General features: G+C 43.6%; 2 protein-coding genes across 3 annotated transcripts in view; one reads left to right on the forward strand and one right to left on the reverse strand.

Moving 5' to 3' along the window:
* The window catches only part of LOC142160015 (uncharacterized), a 47,552-nt gene extending 42,229 nt beyond the window's left edge, over positions 1 to 5,323 (reverse strand). The window contains 2 exon segments of the mRNA XM_075214934.1: positions 2,412 to 2,523; positions 2,676 to 5,323. Of these exon segments, the coding sequence (XP_075071035.1) occupies positions 2,412 to 2,472 (61 nt within the window). The 5' untranslated portion in view covers positions 2,473 to 2,523; positions 2,676 to 5,323.
* The window catches only part of LOC142159791 (uncharacterized), a 1,176,369-nt gene that overhangs the window by 355,499 nt on the left and 801,399 nt on the right, over positions 1 to 19,471 (forward strand). The window lies entirely within an intron of this gene.

Here is a 19,471-nt window from a genome sequence, read left to right on the forward strand (position 1 = left end):
TAGATTCTAGCTGTCATTTTGTAGGATGTACAAAATAAATAACTACGATCCGATTGGATGCTATAGGCAATATCTTCACTTTTTCAAACCTGTAGTTTAGTAAATATACCCCTAGGAGTCTAACACAGCTCCAGTGAGAACAGCAGCTACTCAACCAGCTGCTGACTGACTTAATCCTGGTTAAGTAACAGAGTCTCCCTGTTTTAACCCCTTCTAGGCATTTGTAATGTCACAGGAGCTCCAGGGGCTGCTGGCTTCTGGTTTGTAAGAGGGGGGTGATGCCTTTGTCAGGAAACAGTACATCCACCATGTTGTAATTCGATATGATGTTCAGATGAATTCATGTAACCCACCTGGCTTTCTTTAAGGATACAATGGACAAACTTAATTCAATCCGGATAGGTTTTTATTCAGTTAAATTGTGTAAAAACTTGAGGGTAATAAATTAAAACAATCCAATGTTCAACTAAACACAAGCATCTTTTCATCCTAAGTGTTTAAAATGACAGATGGGGAGATGATGGCTGTCAGACCCATCTTGTCACAACATACAGCAATTATACAGATAAAACATTGTCTTAAAATATAACAGTACAAAATAGTATAAAACAGTATAAAATAAAGCAAACGGCATAGGGGGAGCCACAGGGGGAGGCAGATTTCATAGACCAAGCCACAGGGGGAGGTGGATTGCACAGTCACATATGATAATGCAAAAACGCAGAGTTTGGTGTGTAATATTTCCCAAGCACACACATGGACCAGCCCCTATCATAGGACAGGGAGCCCCATTAGCCAGTGACATTGTCCAACCACAATGCTCATACAGACACTGCCCACACACAAATGTTGGAGCTTTGGTAGTATAGTAGATATGGATTAAATTAACATCACATCCTATCCATTGGTCTAGACTACTCAAAGATCAGCAAGTGGAAATATAGGTAGCAAAACAAGTGAAGCAGCCTTTATATGTCCCTCTGATCAACATCAGGCAGCATAGTCCCGTGGCCAGAGTAATGCTACTAATTTAGACTGAAGCCTCTGTGTAGACAAGCACTGAGAGGGAAGGAGAGCAGCTTGACAGAGCAATACAGCACAGTAGGAAATAGCAACACAGAACGATGAAGGTACAGAAAGGAGGAGAGAATTAGGACTGAGTAGGAGAATGGAGCAGAGCACAGACGGGCAATAGCAAAAAGTGGAAACAAGCTGTCGAAGTAATAATTAACAAAAACCTTATGTTACCAATTGGTTCAATAGAATGAACCAATGAACTTGAATTTTGTTTCTGTGCTTTAAGAGAACGGAAAAACACATATTGCACAATACTGAAATTACATAACAAGAGACATGTTTTTAGTAAGTTTCCAGTATTTCACAATAGCCGGATATGGCCAAAGAAATATTGGCTCCATATAAGGTTAAAATGACCCATCCAAAATTAACATGTCACTATAATTATAGAGACTTAGATTGCCAACAGTGATGTAAGCTGGGAAGGTGTGTTTTAAAGAAATAAGGAGTATCATCTCTATAAATGTATGACTTCAAATATAGATGGTCAATTGGCATTTGAGACCCTGGGCGTATGTCTGCTTCGTCCAGTATGGCTGTATCTATGTATAATATCTTTTTAATAAACTATAAAAATATTCGAGAAGGTAGAGTTTGTGTGAAGTGTGTGTTGTGATGGAATGTATGTAGGAAATAACCTGCTTTAGTATTGCAGTGCTGCACATACTGAGAATAAAACATTCAGGAATTATTACACAAAGAAGATAATGGATAATGCCACATGTACTACTACACGGGGAGGATCATTGTTAATACCATCCATATCATCACATTGATCAGTGATTGAATCACTATGGTGATGTCCCTTCTACTAATGTATGAGAATCACAAGAGTGTGAGGAAGAGAGTAGTAAAATCTCTTGGCTGGTAGCATACACTGATATGATGTGAGGAGGAGAACAGGAGTCTAATAGGGGCTGAAGGTCAGACCAACTGGGTACTTTGCAAACCAGCTAACCATTAAGGTGAGCCTCCTTCCCCTACACCCCCCATCTCTGCAAAAAACTCTATAAACACCAGAAGATAACCAAACTATTGTTCTATGAATTGAACAAACATTGGTCCCTACTCAAGGAACACACCCAATAACACCAACCCACCGAACTAACGAGAGTAACATCAAGATAAACCAAATTCCAATATTAGTACATCCAAACAACAGAAACACAACATCACCCCACACCAACCTACACTGGGCCATGGAAAACTCCAACAAAAATCCTGACTTCCCCACTGGACAGATACTTTTTTATGGGTGTAGAACAAGTGATTGTGGTAGTGTCTGAACAAGGAGAATATGTCACTCTTTTCTGTAATAAGTGTTTATTACTCACCAGTGCTGATATCTGTAGGGATTTCCTCCTCCTTACACTGCTGATCGCCCCTCACATACATCTCTTCTTCTCCATCTATTTTTTCTACCTTAATATTAGTCAGATCATCAACCTAAACAAAAAAATCAATACAATAACACTTTAATAATGTCTTATTTCATTAATTGAGATTAAACAGAATAATATCAGTGTATTAGACATACACAGTTGTTCTACAGATCATATAGTTAAAGTCACTTTTGCGGGACCATAAATTCCATCTACCTGACACTCCTGTGGGATACTGTGATTTTCCTCTGTACAATCCTGTGAATAAAGAGGACGGGGACATCTCTCTGGGGTATTTCTGTTACTGGATCCATCTGTAGAAGACACACAGTGACTGAATACATTGCTTAGGTGTGATGGTCAGATATTGTGTGTAGATTATCCTAAGCAACCTAGAAATTAAAGAGACATCTCTTATATGTTCCAATCTTAAAGTTATTGTAAAACAGTAAAAACAGGCTGGATCAATGAGAAATGTCAACACCAGCAAGATCTTTATATGAGGGGATGAATGTCTACCGTCATCAAAAGGGTTAACAGAACTGACAATGCAAACCCCACGTTCCATAGATAAGATATGTTTATATGTCCAGCACAGAACTTGATTTAACTAGTCTCAGGGGGGGAGAAGAGGAGGTGTGGATGCAGAGTTGTATTAGACAGCCAACACCCAGATAGTTTTAGATTCAGTTGGAATATTGAGAAGACTGTGTTCAAAAAAATATTCTGAATTCACCGAGTGCGATCAATCAATGAGACTCCTCAGATCAATACATTTCTCAGCAATCAAGTACTTATTCATTTTATATGTATCCTTTATAATAAACATTTGTATTATCATTTTATAATTGTTGTCTGTCAATTAAAGTAATCTTACACCAGATCATAGCTGTTGTTTTTTTCCCTCTGATTAGCTGACCTATTAGCAGACATGTAGTTAATTGGTATTCATCCCAACTATATCTTACCATTCAGTCTAAGGGGAAATATGTTTGTTTGTTTTTTTCCACTAAGTGGGTCTTCTCACAAAGTGTTGGGAAACGCAGTTACACAACACATGTGAACAAACATTGGACAACATCTGAAAACATCCCGGATAATCCTACATCTGCTGCAACCTAACCCTGCACTACTTCTGTACCTGCACTGGACATTGCAGATAGGTCTTTCTTGCCTTTTACTCTGAAATCGCAATGTCTAACAAATTGCTTTTATTACTCTCCTTTCATGGCATTATCTTTAGGACTATATCATCCTTCACCCTTCCTGCAACACACACCTTTCTCCATATCGCCCCATCATTACTCCACTCACCTCTATCCAACACTCGTTAACTTTTGTCCTATATTACATAAATATATATCCTGTCACCAGGAAATAAAGGGTCACATATCTTCCAATCATGTTTCCTATCTTTCTCTCTCTGCTTCTATTAGCTGGTGATAGATCACCTAATCCAGGTCCACCTCACTTCTCCCATACACATATATCAGAACACTACCGAAATCCAGCAAGTCTCCCCTCTCTTCCAAAGTATTTTAAATGTGCTCCATCACTCAGTGATGTGCTCCATCACTGAGTGATGGGTCAATCCATGACCCATCACTCACGTTCACATCCTTTGAAGTACATGCTTTTCGGATTTTTAACCCATTCTCTATACGTGTTGCTGTGATCTATTGACCCCCTGGTCCACACCTACAATTTTTTTTGAAGATTTCTCTGCATGGCCCATAGATTGTAAGCTTGCGAGCAGGGCCTTTCTCAACTCTTTTCTGTATTAACCACTATTGTCTATTACTGTGTTTGTTCCCAACTGCAAAGCGCTACGGAATTTGCTGGTGCTATATAAATAAATGTTGACTATCATGGCTCCCTCACTTCTTATCTACCGACATCCCCACCATCATCATGGGCGATTTCAACATCCCCGCGTTCTAATGGTGCTTTGAAACTCTAACCTCTAAGCTCTCTAATCTCCTCCCTCGGCCTCTCCCAGTGGGTTGAATCCTCTACTCATCGGGATGGCCACAGTCTTGATCTTGTTTTGTCTAGACTATGATCAGTTTCTAATTTCCTTACCACGCCTTTCTCCCTCTTGGATCATCACCTTATCAGCTACATGCTCACCGCTAGCACTTTAACCTCTCTGGTGTCAAACTCTACCAAGCCTCCTCATACCAGCACAAATCTTAACTATTCATTTTCAGCAGTTTTCCACCTCTCTCCAACACCTATTCTCCCTAATCTCTACTTTCTCCCCTGTGACAGTACCTCATTTTTACCAACCCTAGCAACAGCCCTTGATCAAGTGGCTCCAGCGAATATATTCAAACTCCACGACGACTTTGATGTCAGTCTTGGCACACTAAAGTAACACGAAACCTTCCCGTAAAGCAGAACGTCACTGGTCCGTACCCAGGATCTTGCTTCCCACTTCAACGAAAAGATTGATGAGATTAAGACACTGCAAAAACTGCACTCATCATCTCCCACATTGACTATTGCAATTTCGTCCTTTCGTACAACTTCATGGGGCCCCCCTTATAGTCAAGCACGCTAACAAAAATTGTGCCGCCATGGAGCGGCGGAACAAAATTAATAGTAAGTGTGGTCATACAATTGAGGGCATGGCTATGGTTCATAGGGGCGTAGCTAGCAGGTCAAAGTCACTAGGCCATGAATTCGCCGAAGCTTGACATATGTTCAAGGCTCCAGACTTTCAAAACATCTAACACCACAGTGTAGTATAGAAAGAATGCCGTATGTACAGAAGGAGTTCACAGTACTGGCTGCATCTTTCATTGGGCAGAACACTCACCAAAAATTGGCATTGTCCCACTAGAATCACAACATTTCACACACTCTCCTGCTCTCTAATTCCAAACAGCCCCGGCGTTAAATCAATACCATCCACAATTAGCTCTTCTTCCAGCTCCAACATTAAAATAATGGTATTCCCATTTAATAAATAAACCCATTTCCCTCCCTACAAACAGCCCCAGCAATAAATTAATAGTATTTACATTTCAGAAATATACCTATTTCCCGCAACCATTACTGCCATTAAATAATTCATCGTCACATTTAATAAAGAGACCTCATTCTCCCCAAACTCACCCCCACATTCAATAGCCCCCAAACCACCCCATCTTAAATGAATAGTCCCCACTATTACATTGCCCCACCATCACCCCACAAGCAAAATAGCACCCATTAATTAGCCAACACCTAACTCACACACACACTACATTGCCGAAAGCTCCCTGTGCCATCGCACACACATTACTGTGCCCCTTTATCATCACCACGCTATGCCCCCTTATGATCACTTGTGCCCCTTCATCACAACCACGCTATGCCCCCTTATGATCACTTGTGCCCCTTCATCACAACCACGCTATGCCCCCTTATGATCACATTGCATGCTCCATGCTGTTTTTCCCCCCTTCACCTGGCTCCCCTTCATCACCCTGTGCCATGCTGCTTTTGCCCCCCTTCACGCTCTGCCATGCTGCTTTTGCCCCCCTTCACGCTCTGCCATGCTGTCCCCCCCTTCATCACTCTGTGCAATGCTGCTACTCCCCTCTTCTTCATCACCAAACTGTGCCTTTCTCTCTCTCTCTCCCCCCTCATCTTCATCACCAATCTGTTCCTTTCTCTCTCTCCCCCCTCTTCTTCATCACAAAACTGTGGCTCTCTCTCCTCCCCTTATTCTTCATCACCAAACTGTGTTCTCCCCCCCATCTTCATCACCAAACTGTGACTCTCTCTCTTCCCCCCCTCCCCTAACGCTGTGCCTTTCCTCCGTTCCTTTACTTAACTTCGTATTGCCTTCTTTCATCCTCTTCTGTCTTCTGTTCTCTTCTGTCTTCTGTTCTCTTCTGTCTTCAATTTTCTGTGCGGCGCTCCTCACTGAATGTTGTGCGTGACGTGATGACCTCATGCCCGACATTCAGTGCAAACGGAGGAGGGAAGACTCCAGCGCTGCGGTCATGTGAGTATTTGTATACTCACATGATCGTGGCACCGGCGTCTAATATCCCACCCCACAAGCAAAAAAATAAATAAAAGGAAATAAAACACATAGATTAAAAAAATAAAGTTAACTATGAAAAAAGAAAAAAAGAACTCCCATCGGCAGTGAGGGCCCGGGACGGGCCCCCTGGAATGCCTGGGTAAATACTACCCCCCCCCTCTCGGCGGCCCTGGTTCTTCCCCAAATCAGACTCTCACCCCTACAATCTATTTTGCACGTAGCAGCTAGATTGATTTCATTGCAAATAATTTTTCCTCTGTTGAAACACTGTCAGTCTCTACAGTCTCTACACTGGTTGCCTGTTTTTAACCAAATCCAATATAAAATACTTCTACTAACCTACAAGGCCCTGAACAAAACTGCACCAACAACCATCTCCTCACTAGTATCAAAGGGAGGAATTCAAATGGTTGCTACTGCGAAAGTAACGCAGCCTGCGCTCTATTACCACGGTGCGCTCAATTACCGTTACTATGGTAACAGTGCGTTGTATTACCGATACTATGTAATTTTTAATGAACAGGGAGCAGCCAGCAGAAATCAGGGTTAAATGACCGTATTAACGGTAGCAGAGCGCATGACGTGGCCAATTGTATTCCTCCCGAAAATATCTCCCAACTCAACAACTTCGTTCTGCACAAGATCTGCGTCTCTCATCCACTCTAATTACATACTCCCATTGCAATTTACAGTACATTTTCTGAGCTGCAATCACTCTGTGGAATTCCCTCCTTCGCACATTAAGACTTTTCTCTGGTATACAAACCTTCAAGCATTCTCTGAAAAACCTCCAATTCAGGCAAGCTTATAATATTCCTCAACCACCCTCTTAACCTCACTAGGTTACCCTATTACCACCCTTTACACAATTCACACAAAAAGACAACCCTCTGACCCCTGAGCCTTCCATGGATCCAACTCCCATTGTCCCATAGATTGTAAGCTTACGAGCAGAGCATTCCATGTATCCAACTCCCATTCTCCCATAGATTGTAAGCTTACGAGCAGAGCCTTCCATGTATCCAACTTCCATTGTCCCATGGATTGCAAGCTTGCGGGCAGGGCCTTCTTATCTCTCTGGCTGCATTATGCAGTATTGTTTTATTACTGTGTGTGTTCCCAATTGTGAGAGCTATGGAATTTGCTGGCGCTATATAAATAAATGATAATGAGCGTTAATGTCCATCCTGTGAGATTTGGTAGCAGAAGTGGGGTGTGTCATTGAAATTAATGACAATTAAAATTCCTGCTATTGAATTTGTACTGCTTACCCTTTGTGCTGTGTTAGGGGTGGTTTATTTTGTATAACCGCATAAAAGTATTAGACTGTGGTAAGTTATTTAGTGAGAATGTTTAAGAGTTAAAAAATAGGGAAAGAAAGCAAAAAGAATGCAAGTCCTTCGTGAGTGTCTAGTACAGGACACAGAGCGTCCATTGCTTGTAGATGTAATAAATAAATATGTTGCACAATTGGCAGATCCTCAACATGCCGCTGTACATTTAGATTTGTCTAAATAGAATAACATTGAGTGAAAGGCTTCCACAAACATAGGATGGATGTGTGCAAACTGAAAGTATAGAAAAAGAATTTTCTCTTTCATCCAGTCTGGGGGACACTGCTTTACCATGGGTTGTGGAGGGGAGCTGGGAGTTGGCACCTAACTAGAGAACACACTCACAGCTTGGCAGCGCAGGCATTCCCCTGTCAGCTGAGAGCCAGCGGTTCTCACTGACAGGGACCAAAGTACAAAGTGCCTGATTGAAGGGAGTGACAAGCGGTCTCATGGACCGCTGCACTCCTACAGCCTCCCCGTTAACCGGCGCTGCCATTACAGGCATAGAGCGCCGGTTATCGGTTAATGAAAATGGCGGCAGCCATCTTGGATTTCGGCAGCAGCGCCGAAAAGCGGAGAAGGGGGCTAAACCAAGATTCCCCCCTCAGACATAGGAGGGGGGCGTCGGAAAGGTACCGCTGCGGAGACCTCTGTCCTGGGAAGAGGATCTAATAGAGGTCTCCACAAATCTGCCACCAAAAGCCGTTTTTTCCTATGGATTTTCAAGCAGGAACATCGGCATCAGGGAAGAGGGGGGAGCTAAAACATAGAGTTCCCCCCCTTCCTACAGAGAAAGAGAGAGATGGACTGTCCCAGGGTTCTGGCGCCAAAGCAGAAGCCCGGGAACAGGAACAGAGCTGAGGGAGAGCACAGACTGCTGTTGGACTTCTCCCTGTCTTGGTGGCCCTTGGGCTAAGTACAAGCTTATTTAAACACATATTTGTTGTTTTATTACTGGCTTAGCAGGTTTACATTATAGTCTCCTGCTAGCCTAAAATATTTATGGTGTTTAAAAATATTCAAGTACAACTTTTTCAAAGACATTAGTTGATTACTTGTAATTTACTCTGTTCTTTTAATATATTTTACTCTCTCTCTCTTCCTTTATCTCTATCTGTATATTCAGCTAGATTGATTTGTGTGATTGGTGTGCCTTCCTTTATATAAAATGACAGATAAGGTAAAGGGCCCTATGGCAAAATATTTCACATGTTCTAAATGTCATGTTAAATTACCGTGTGGGCAGAAGGACCCTTTGGCGCTCTGCGCTGCATGCGAAGCAGGGGCCCTCTCTGTGCAAAGCCAGCAGGTTACAGCCCCTTCGTCTGAGGAACCGGCCTGGGTAACCTCCCTAACACAGTCGGTTACCTCCCTAGCCCAAATGGTTTTTCAATCAAATCAGTTGCTATCAACTGTGGCAACTTCGGTGGCTAGCAATACTAATACGCATTCAGACCCCCAGGCTTTCTCAGATGCCAGTGGGTCGAGTTTGCCGGGAGCTTCCACATCACAGGCTGACCCAGCCCCTGCTAATACAGACCCGGCTTGGTCTACAGCCTTTTTGAAGGGATTAAGCAAGCTTAACCAGTTGCTAGATTCCTCTAATACCCCGCCTGCTAAGAGAAGGAGGCTTAGAGCGGTAAATCCCCTTGTGGTCCTTTCAGATTCGGAGGAAGAGTCTGAGGAAGAGGGGGAAATCTATTCGGATGCTGACCATAGTCATTCCTCAGAGCAGGAAGTGTACCCTAGAAACCAATTTGTTAATGATTCGGTTTTAGCGGTTAGACAGGCGCTGGACTTCCCAGAGCCGGAGGAGGTTTCCTCCAGGGACAGAAGTTTGTTCAAAAAGGCCAAAAGAAAAACCAACCGTTTCCCTCCTTCTGCTGAACTCAGAGAGATTGCTGAAACGGCCTGGAAACAACCTGAGAAAAGGTTTTTCATTCCCAAAAGGTTCGCCTCTCTGTATCCTCTTCAGGAGGAAGAGGCGACTCGCTGGGAGAGTATTCCCAAGGTAGACATTCCTATTGCTCGCCTGGCTAAACATACTCTACTCCCAGCCCCGGGTTCAGCGTCTCTCCCAGACGCCAATGACCGTAAGGTAGAATCCCAGCTCAAATCAATATTTGCTTCAGCCTGGGTAGCAAAAGCCATGGAAGCATGGGCAGACCAGCTGGCAGAAGCTTTACAGGACTCCGAGCTCCTTCCCCTTGCTTTGCATTTAGAGGAAGCTTCGGGGTATCTCTATCAGGCGGCCCAGAATTCAGCGGCGGTTTCCTCTGCCATTCAGGCGGCCTCCATTTCAGCAAGGAGAACTCTATGGCTGAAATCCTGGGAAGGTGATGCAGAGTCAAAGCGGTCCGTTGAAACCATCCCCTTTTCTGCAGCGGGCTTATTCGGCCCAGAATTGGATACCCTCATTTCCCAGGCTACGGGGGGCAAAAGCACTTCTTTGCCAGTATACGCTAACAGAAGCCGCGCTCAGAGAAATAGCTCCTTCCGGCAGCCCTTTCGAGGGACCACCTTCCAAAGGGGTCAGTCCTTCAGAGGAAGGCAATCTAATTCCCGAGGCTCCTCCTCTAGGGGAAGATCCTCGTTTACTTCCAAGCGCCAGGCAGCTAAGACCCAGGAAAAGCCTGCGTCCTGACGACCAACCTGTTCTACAGGGGGCGTCAGTGGGAGGACGTCTGTCCCTGTTTCAGAAACAGTGGACAGCGTCTTCCCAAGATCCTTGGATTCGGAGAATCATTTCAGAGGGGTACAGAATAGACCTATTGGGCCCGGCTCCACAGCGTTTCTTCCAGACCCTGCTACCTCAGGATCTTTTAAAAAGACGGGCTATACAGGATTGTGTCGCTTCTCTTTTACTCCAGCAGGTCATCTGCAGAGTGCCAGATGGGCAGAAAGGAAGGGGTTTTTATTCAAACCTGTTCCTAGTCAAGAAGCCGGACGGCTCCTTTCGGCCCATCCTAAACTTAAAGGGCCTTAACGTTCACTTAAGGGTGGATAAATTTCGGATGGAATCTCTGAGGTCAGTAATAAACGGCCTAGAGATAAATCAGTTCATGGCGTCCATAGATATAAAGGACGCTTATCTCCACATTCCCATCTGGACCCACCACCAGTCTCTCCTCAGATTCTTGGTAGGATCTGCTCACTATCAGTTTCGGGCCCTCCCCTTTGGCCTCTCAACTGCGCCAAGGGTCTTCACAAAGATTATGTCAGTTATGGCAGCATGTCTTCACCTGCAGGGAGTTCAGGTCGTTCCTTACTTGGACGACCTACTCATCAAGGCTTCCTCAGAAGGTTGCCTGCGTTATCACCTGTCCCTCACCCAGGCAGTTCTCGAGGGCCACGGTTGGCTAATAAATTCAAAGAAATCCCAGTTGATCCCGTGTCAGCGCATGGTATTCCTGGGACTCATCATGGACACCAGGAGGCAAAGAGTGTTTCTCCCAGCAGAGAAAATCTCCTCTATTCAGTCGGTAACCTCCCAGGTTTTGTCTTACCCCAGCCCCTCAATGCACTTGTGCATGAGGCTACTCGGAAAGATGGTGGCTTCTTTCGAGACCATTCCCTTCGGGCGAGCCCATTCTCGATGTTTCCAATGGGATCTGCTATCGAAGTGGTCAGGGTCACACCTACACCTGAAAAGTCAAAAGATCTCTCTATCTCAGAAAGCGAGAGAATCTCTTCAGTGGTGGATGTGTCTGCACAACATGAGCGTGGGAAAATCTTTCGCACAATGGTCATGGATCATAGCCACGACAGACGCCAGCCTGAAGGGTTGGGGGGCGGTAATCCTTCACCTCCGACTCCAGGGAATTTGGTCGCCTCAGGAATCAACTCTACTGATAAATGTTTTGGAATTGAAGGCCATTCTCTTGGCTCTCCGGGGAGCCCAGTCTTTTCTTCAGGGCCAACCGGTCAGAATTCAGTCCGACAATGCCACGGCCGTGGCATATGTCAACAGACAAGGAGGAACCAGGAGTGCAGCGGCTATGGAGATTGCAGCCCAAATATTTGTTTGGGCAGAGCAATATGTCCCAGCAATATCGGCGGTTTTCATTCCAGGAATAGAAAACTGGGAGGCGGACTATTTAAGTCGAAACCAGCTGATGGCGGGGGAGTGGTCTCTACACCCGGATGTCTTCCAGTCTCTGGTTCTCAGGTGGGGTCTTCCGGACATAGACCTCATGGCCTCCACACACAACCGGAAGGTCCACAAGTTTTGCGCAAGGGCAAGGGATCCCTTAGCGGCGGCAGTGGACGTTTTGACGATGTCATGGGAGTTCAGATTGGGATACCTGTTTCCCCCAATTCCCATGCTTCCTCGAGTACTCAGACGAGTTCGGCAGGGCCTTCTGCCAGTAATTCTAGTCGCTCCCTCTTGGCCGCGCCGAGTGTGGTACGCAGACATCATATCTATGGCGGAAGGGCCGGGGTTCCGCCTTCCGTATCAAATCGACCTGCTTCTGCAAGGTCCATTTCTTTTTCAGAATGTACCTCAGCTCAATTTAACGGCATGGCTGTTGAAACCAGCCTCTGGAAGGCTAGAGGTTTTTCGCCCAGTGTAATTCAGACTCTGATGCGAGCCAGGAAGCCTGTTCTTCTCGAATCTATCACCGGATTTGGAAGGCCTACATTAAATGGTGCGAAAATAGGACGTTCCACTCGTCCTCTTTTCAGCTTTCCCGTCTATTAGCCTTCCTTCAAAATGGCCTGGAAGCAGGCCTTAGACTAGGCTCCCTAAAGGTCCAGGTTTCGGCACTTTCTGAATTTTTTCATAAAAAATTAGCCGAATTGCCAGACATTAGGACTTTTTTCCAGGGAGGTTTACATATCCAACCTTCCTATGTCCCTCCTACTGCTCCATGGGATCTCAACATGGTCCTAGAGATGCTCAAGGGCCCCCCCCTTTGAACCTTTGAGTAAGGCAGACCTAAAGTGGTTGACCTGGAAGGTCCTCTTTCTTTTGGCTATTGCTTCGGCTCGTAGAGTTTCCGAATTAGGAGCTCTGTCCTGTAGGGAACCATATTTGGTTTTCCACGAGGACAGAGCGGTGTTAAGAACTCTCCCTTCTTTCGTACCAAAAGTAGTGTCGGCTTTTCATCTCAACCAGGAAATTGTAGTTCCGGTTTTCTCATCTTCTTCCCATACGGATCAGCAATCAATGGAAAAGTTAGATGTGGTTAGGGCTCTCCGCATTTATGTTAGGAGAACTTCCCAGATTAGACGTACAGACTCTCTATTTCTCCTTTATGACGCTAATGAGAGAGGCTGGCCAGCCTCAAAACAGTCCATTGCAAGATGGATTACGTCTACCATCAGACAAGCTTATATAAAGGCTAGCCGTCCTGTGCCGAGAGAGTCACAGCCCATTCCACCAGATCGGTTGGGGCGTCTTGGGCAGCAAGGAATGGTGTTTCTGCGGACCAGCTTTGCAGGGCAGCCACTTGGTCCTCTGTCCATACGTTTACTAAATTTTATCAATTTAATGTCTTTGCATCAGCAGATGCAAATTTCGCTCGTAATGCTTTACGAGCGGGATTTTCAGAGTAGTCCCACCCTTTAGGGGCTGCTTTAGAACGTCCCCATGGTAAAGCAGTGTCCCCCAGACTGGATGAAAGAGAAAAGAGGATTTATGTACTTACGTTAAATCCGTTTCTCTGATTCCGTCTGGGGGACACTGCAATCCCTCCCTTCTGTTATTCTTCTGTGCTCTTGTTTGACTGCCCTTTTTCTCCTGGGGCTTTTTAAAACTAACTGGATTGTACAGGAAGAGGCAGGGGGATTGTAAAGGGGAGGGGTCTATCAGTAGCACTAAAGTTAACTAGTTAGGTGCCAACTCCCAGCTCCCCTCCACAACCCATGGTAAAGCAGTGTCCCCCAGACGGAATCAGAGAAACGGATTTAACGTAAGTACATAAATCCTCTTTTTACAAGTCACAGAGCAGCTAATTCTCCACCGTACTTTAAGAGACTTGTAAAAACTTAAGAGGGAGGTTCAGGATTAGTTATTATTACGTTAGATTTGTAAGGCACCACAGTGCTCTGCAGCGCCGTACAGTAGGGAAAACAGTACATACATAAAACAGGGACATAGAAGGTAGACAAAATAAATGCAGACTTGAAAATAAAGGGTATGAAGGACCCTGCTCATTAGAGAGTTTATATTCATGGAAATGGAAGAGGGCACAGCTGAAACAAGAGGAGCTAGTGTGGCTTAGAGTGGAGATTGGGATAGTTGTGAGGGTGCATTAGTGTGAATAGCGTTATCGAGGATAAGGTCACCTTTAAAAAAAGAGATGGATGGGATCTTTTCTACATATCTGGTGGACCTGTCCTAAAATATCCTCCTTTTGGGATCGAGTTAGGACCCTCCTCTCCTCCCTCCTTCCATGCCCTGTCCGGAAAGACCCATAGTCTTTTCTTCTCTGTTATCCTCCGATTGATAATGATAGACAGTCTGCGAAATTGGCTTCCCATGTCCTTGCTGCTGCACAATGTCTAGTAGCTAAGTCTTGGAAACAAATTGAACCCCCAACTATGGCGGTCTTACGATCCTATATTTGGTTTATCGCCCAGATGGAACAGATTACATACCACCTGCATGATAAGGATGACAAATTTCACCAGATTTGGGCTCCTTGGCTTTACTTATAACCCCAAACTTCTTGTACCAACTCCGTCCTCCTAAGAAGAACTTCCTATGTTCATAGGTGGCCTGACTCTTGATGCGGTCTCCATTTCCAGAGTATCTGGGTAGTATTCTCCTTCAAAACTTTTATTTCTTTTTTATTTATTTATTTTTCTTTAAAGAAAGAGGAAGGAAATAAGAGGGTAAAGGGAAGAATGTTTTCTCTTTTTTTTCCAGTGACGACCAGTGCTAATTCACCCCCCCCCCCATGCTATACTATTATAAAATGTTATAGATTCTTGAGTAATCTGGATAACAATTGTATACTTACCTGTTTGTTCAATGACAATCTGTTGTTGTCTTTGATATTTGCTACTCAAATATTTTCTGTTACATTGACATTTGCCCATGATCTGTACTGTCCTCTGTTTTTGTTTCTATTCCTGCAATGTACTAATTGTTGATTCCTATCTGTACATCATTGCTATTTTTCAAAATAAATTGAAAAAAAAAAAAAAAAAAAGACATGGGTTTTCAAAGAGCGTCTAAAGATTTGAAGGCTGTGGGAAAGTCTGATTGAGCGTGGTAGGGAATTTCATAAGTGGGGAGCAGCACGAGAGAAGTCTTGTAGGCGGGAGTGAGAGGTGGTTACCAGAGACGAAACAATGCGCAGGTTAGAGGTAGATCTAAGAGGGCGGGAGGGAGGGTATTTTGAGATAAGATTTGAGATGTATGCACGGGGTAGTGTTTTTGAGGGCTTTGTAGGTAAGGGTGAGTAGTTTGAATTTAATTCTGGAGGACACAGTTCTCTGTCTATGCAATAAATGCTGTGAAAGAAAACAGTAGACGCAGAGACGCCTAAGAATGTGAGATGCTGACCCTGTAATGGTGAGGACTCTGATACAGCGAGGGGACTGGAAGTTTATCATTGAGTGGACAGAGTCAGACAGTGACTCTGGGAAGAATTATGTCCCATTGTTACAAACAGACAAAGGAGGCAGGTGACACAAATAACTGGTACAGATGCTGCTAGTGTGTCACATACAGATCACAATTACTCACAGACAGGGATCAGGGCACAGCAGGGATTGGTGGAAGAAACACATAGTTATTCTGCTAGAGAACTCAGTGAGATTGGGGTTATGTATAAACAACATCCTAATGAGGGATTGCTGACATGGGTAGTGAGACTGTGGGAATGATGTGCAGATGGTGTAACACAAAGAGAGGTTATCAGTTTGGGAGCAGTGTGTAATGATCCCAGGGTCAGATTACAAATTAGAAGGGCTCAGTTCACAGACTGTAATGTCACATTGCTGCATCTCATTCCAGGTTCTATAGCACAAATATATGACACCTACAGAAGTGGTTGATATGAGTCCATGGTATGAGTTGGGACAAGGAATACAGAGATTGTGTGAGTTACGATGTATGAATGGAATTACTAGAAATCCATTACCAGAGCTGGGTGTGTATTCTGTGCAGACTGAATGGGATGGTCCTGATGTAGCTCTATTTACTTCCGTAATGTGTAATAAGCTTTAACCACTGCTCCTCCCCAACTGAATGCAGCTGTTATCACTATGCTGAGTACAATGCCCACTGGTAGAGCTGTGGTTCATGCTGCTTCACTGATGAGTCAGTTGAGAGAGTTAGAGAAATATAATAAACAACAACAACGTGGGGCCCAAATAGTTTCTAAAGAAAATGGGTTTTCTTTACCAGTCCAAGTTATAGGGAAATGATGATGTCCGTTATTAATAAATCAGGCAGAGCAAATAAATCTTCAAGTCCAAGAAAAGCTTGTAATCCAAACCGTCACAATACTCCCAGGCAGAAATCCTCAGTACACTGAGAGGAGCTGCGACTCCAACACCAAAAGCGTTTAGAAGCAAATAACACACACTGAGGTCTGTCCTGCAGGTCTTTTTAAAGGGAGAAAATTTCCCACGCTGGAAAGCCCACCCTCTAAGGGGCTGGAGATGGGAGGAGAGAGCCGTCATCCCCTCATGGTTTTCCCTTCTGCCGATTTGAAGCCTAGGAGTCTAACACAGCTCCAGGAAGAACAATGGCTACTCAACCAGTTGCTGACTGACTTAATCCTGGTTAAGTAACAGAGCCTCCCTGTTTTAACCCCTTCTAGACATTTGTGATGTCAGAGGGTCTCCAGAGGCTGCTGGCTTCTTGTTTGTAAGAGGGGAGTGGTGCCTTGGTCAGGAAATGGTACATCCACCATGTTGTAATCCGACATGATGTTCAGATGAATACATGTAACACACCTGGCTTTATTTAAGAATAGTATGGATAACCTTAATTCCATATGGATAGGTTTTTGTTCAGATAGAAATAAGGGCAATACATTAAAACAACCCAATGTTCAACTAAACAAAAACATCTTAACATCCTAAGTGTTTAAAATGACAGATGGGGAGATGGTGTGTCAGACCCATCTTGTCACAACATACCCCAATTATAAAGATAAAACATTGGTGTAAAATATAACACATTACCAAGTACAATGCATAGACCCAGCCACAGGGACATACTGACTGCAGAGTCACAATCCAAAAAACGCAGAGATTGGTGTGTAATATATGCCAAGCACACACATGGACCGGCCCGTATCATAGGACAGGGAGCCTGATTAGCCAATGACATTGTCCAACCACAATGCTCATACATGCAGAATACAGAGACAGGTCAGAAGATGAAGAGCAACAGTACAAAGCACCAACCACAGAGATATGATGGGAAGCTATGGTATAATGTTGGGTGTGTGATTATAGTTCTGTGAGATCGAGAAGGTAGAGTATGTGTGAAGTGTGTGTTGTGATGGAATGTATGCGGGAAATAACCTGCAGTAGTATTGCAGTGTTACACATACTGAGAATAAAACATTCAGGAATCATTACACAAAGAATAATGGGCAATGTCACACGTAGTACTGCACGGGGAGGATCATGGGTAATACCATCCATCTCATCACATTGATCAGTGATTGAATCACTATGGTAACGTCTCCTGTACTGATGTATGAGAATCACAAGAGTGTGAGGAAGAGACTTATAAGATGTCTTGGCTGGTAGCACACACTGATATGATGTGAGGAGGAGAACAGGAGTCTAATAGGGGCTGAAGAACAGACCAACTGGGTACTTTGCAAAACACCTAACCATTAAGGTGAGCCTCCTTCCCCTTTTTCCACCTCCCACTCTCTCCTCCCCCCATCTCTTCAAGGAACACACCCAAGAACACCAACCTACCGAACTAACGAGAGTACCATCAAGATAAGCCAAATTCCAATATTAGTACATTCAAATGGTAACAGAAACACCACATCACCACACCAACCTACAGTGCACCACGGAAAACTCCAACAAAAATCCTGACTCCCCCACTGGGCAGATACTTTTTTATGGATGTAGAACAAGTGATTGCGGTAGTGTCTGACCAAGGAGAATGTGTCACTCTTTTCTGTAATAAGTGTTTATTACTCACCAGTGCTGATATCTGTAGGGATTTCCTCCTCCTTACCCTGCTGATCACCCCTCACATATGTCTCTTCTTCTGCCTCTATATTTTCTACCTTAACATCAGTCAGAACATCAATCTAAACACCAACAAAAAACAATAAAATAACACTTTAATAATGTCTTATTTCATTAATTGATGTTAAACAGAATAATATCAGTGTATTAGACATACACAGCTGTTCTACAGATCATATAGTGAAAAGTCATTTTGGTAATTTTGCAAGACCATAAATTCCATCTACCTGACACTCCTGTGGGATACTGTAATTTTCCTCTGTACAATCCTGTGAATAAAGAGGGCGGGGACATCTCTCTGGGGTATTTCTGTTAATGAATCCATCTGTAGAAGACACACAGTGACTGAATACATTGTTTAGGTGTGATGGTCAGATGTTGTGTACATTAACCTAAGCAACCTAGTAATTAAGGAGGCATTTCTTATATGTTCCAATCTTAAAGTTATTGTAAAACAGTAAAAACAGGCTGGATCAATGAGAAATGTCAACACCAGTAAGATCTTTATATAAGGGGATGAATGTCTACTGTCATCAAAAGTGTTAATAGAATTGATAATGCAACTCACCCTCCTTGTCTCGTAGATAAGATACATACAATGATCCCCGTTAGTACAAAGATATTTCTATACATCCAGCACAGATCTGGTTTTAACTAGTCTCAGGGGGGAGAAGAGGAAAGTTGGATTCAGTTGTATTAGACAGCCAACACCCAGGAAGTTTTCGCTTCAGTTGAAACATTGTCGAGAAAGCCGTGTCCAATAAATTATCCTGAATTCACTGACTGCGATCAAGCAATTGGACTCCCTAGATCAAGACATTGCTCAACAATCAAATTGTATTCCGCAGCTAAGTAGTTATTCATTTTATATGTATATGTTATCATAAACATTTGTATTATCTTTTTACAATTGTTGCTTGTCAATTATAATCTCACACCAGAACAAAAACGTTAATGAACATCCTGTGACAGTCTAGCAATAGTATTTGATCTTAGCACATTCCAAAAAGACATGAAACAATGAATTTCTAGGGATCCCACATCTCCAGCAGTGGGGCAATTCAGAGGGAAACATAAAGCACTTAGTGAAACGCGCGTTGGCGTTCTGCTGTGCTCACGTGTGTGTGTGTGTGTGTGTGTATGTTCACGATAATAGTATAGTGAGCCCAATACAGTACTCCCCTCTACTATATTAATGGGGTCACGCTGGATAGCATTTTAGATAGCTTTCGATATTACGAATCTCCAGCTTGATCCAACACAGACCCATATTAGTTTACAGAGTATATCCATAGGCAGATCAATTGTATGAGAAACGGATAGATTCTTTCTAGGAGGTGCCTGATATTAATATTGGAATGTTGCTTTGAATAACGCCAGACATATATATAATGTTATGAGATGATAAGGACATTCCTCATTATCAGTCTAGCGGGGTTACATTATATACTACC

This window comes from Mixophyes fleayi, chromosome 6, assembly GCF_038048845.1.
Source record: "Mixophyes fleayi isolate aMixFle1 chromosome 6, aMixFle1.hap1, whole genome shotgun sequence".
NCBI classification, from domain to species: Eukaryota; Metazoa; Chordata; class Amphibia; order Anura; family Limnodynastidae; genus Mixophyes; species Mixophyes fleayi.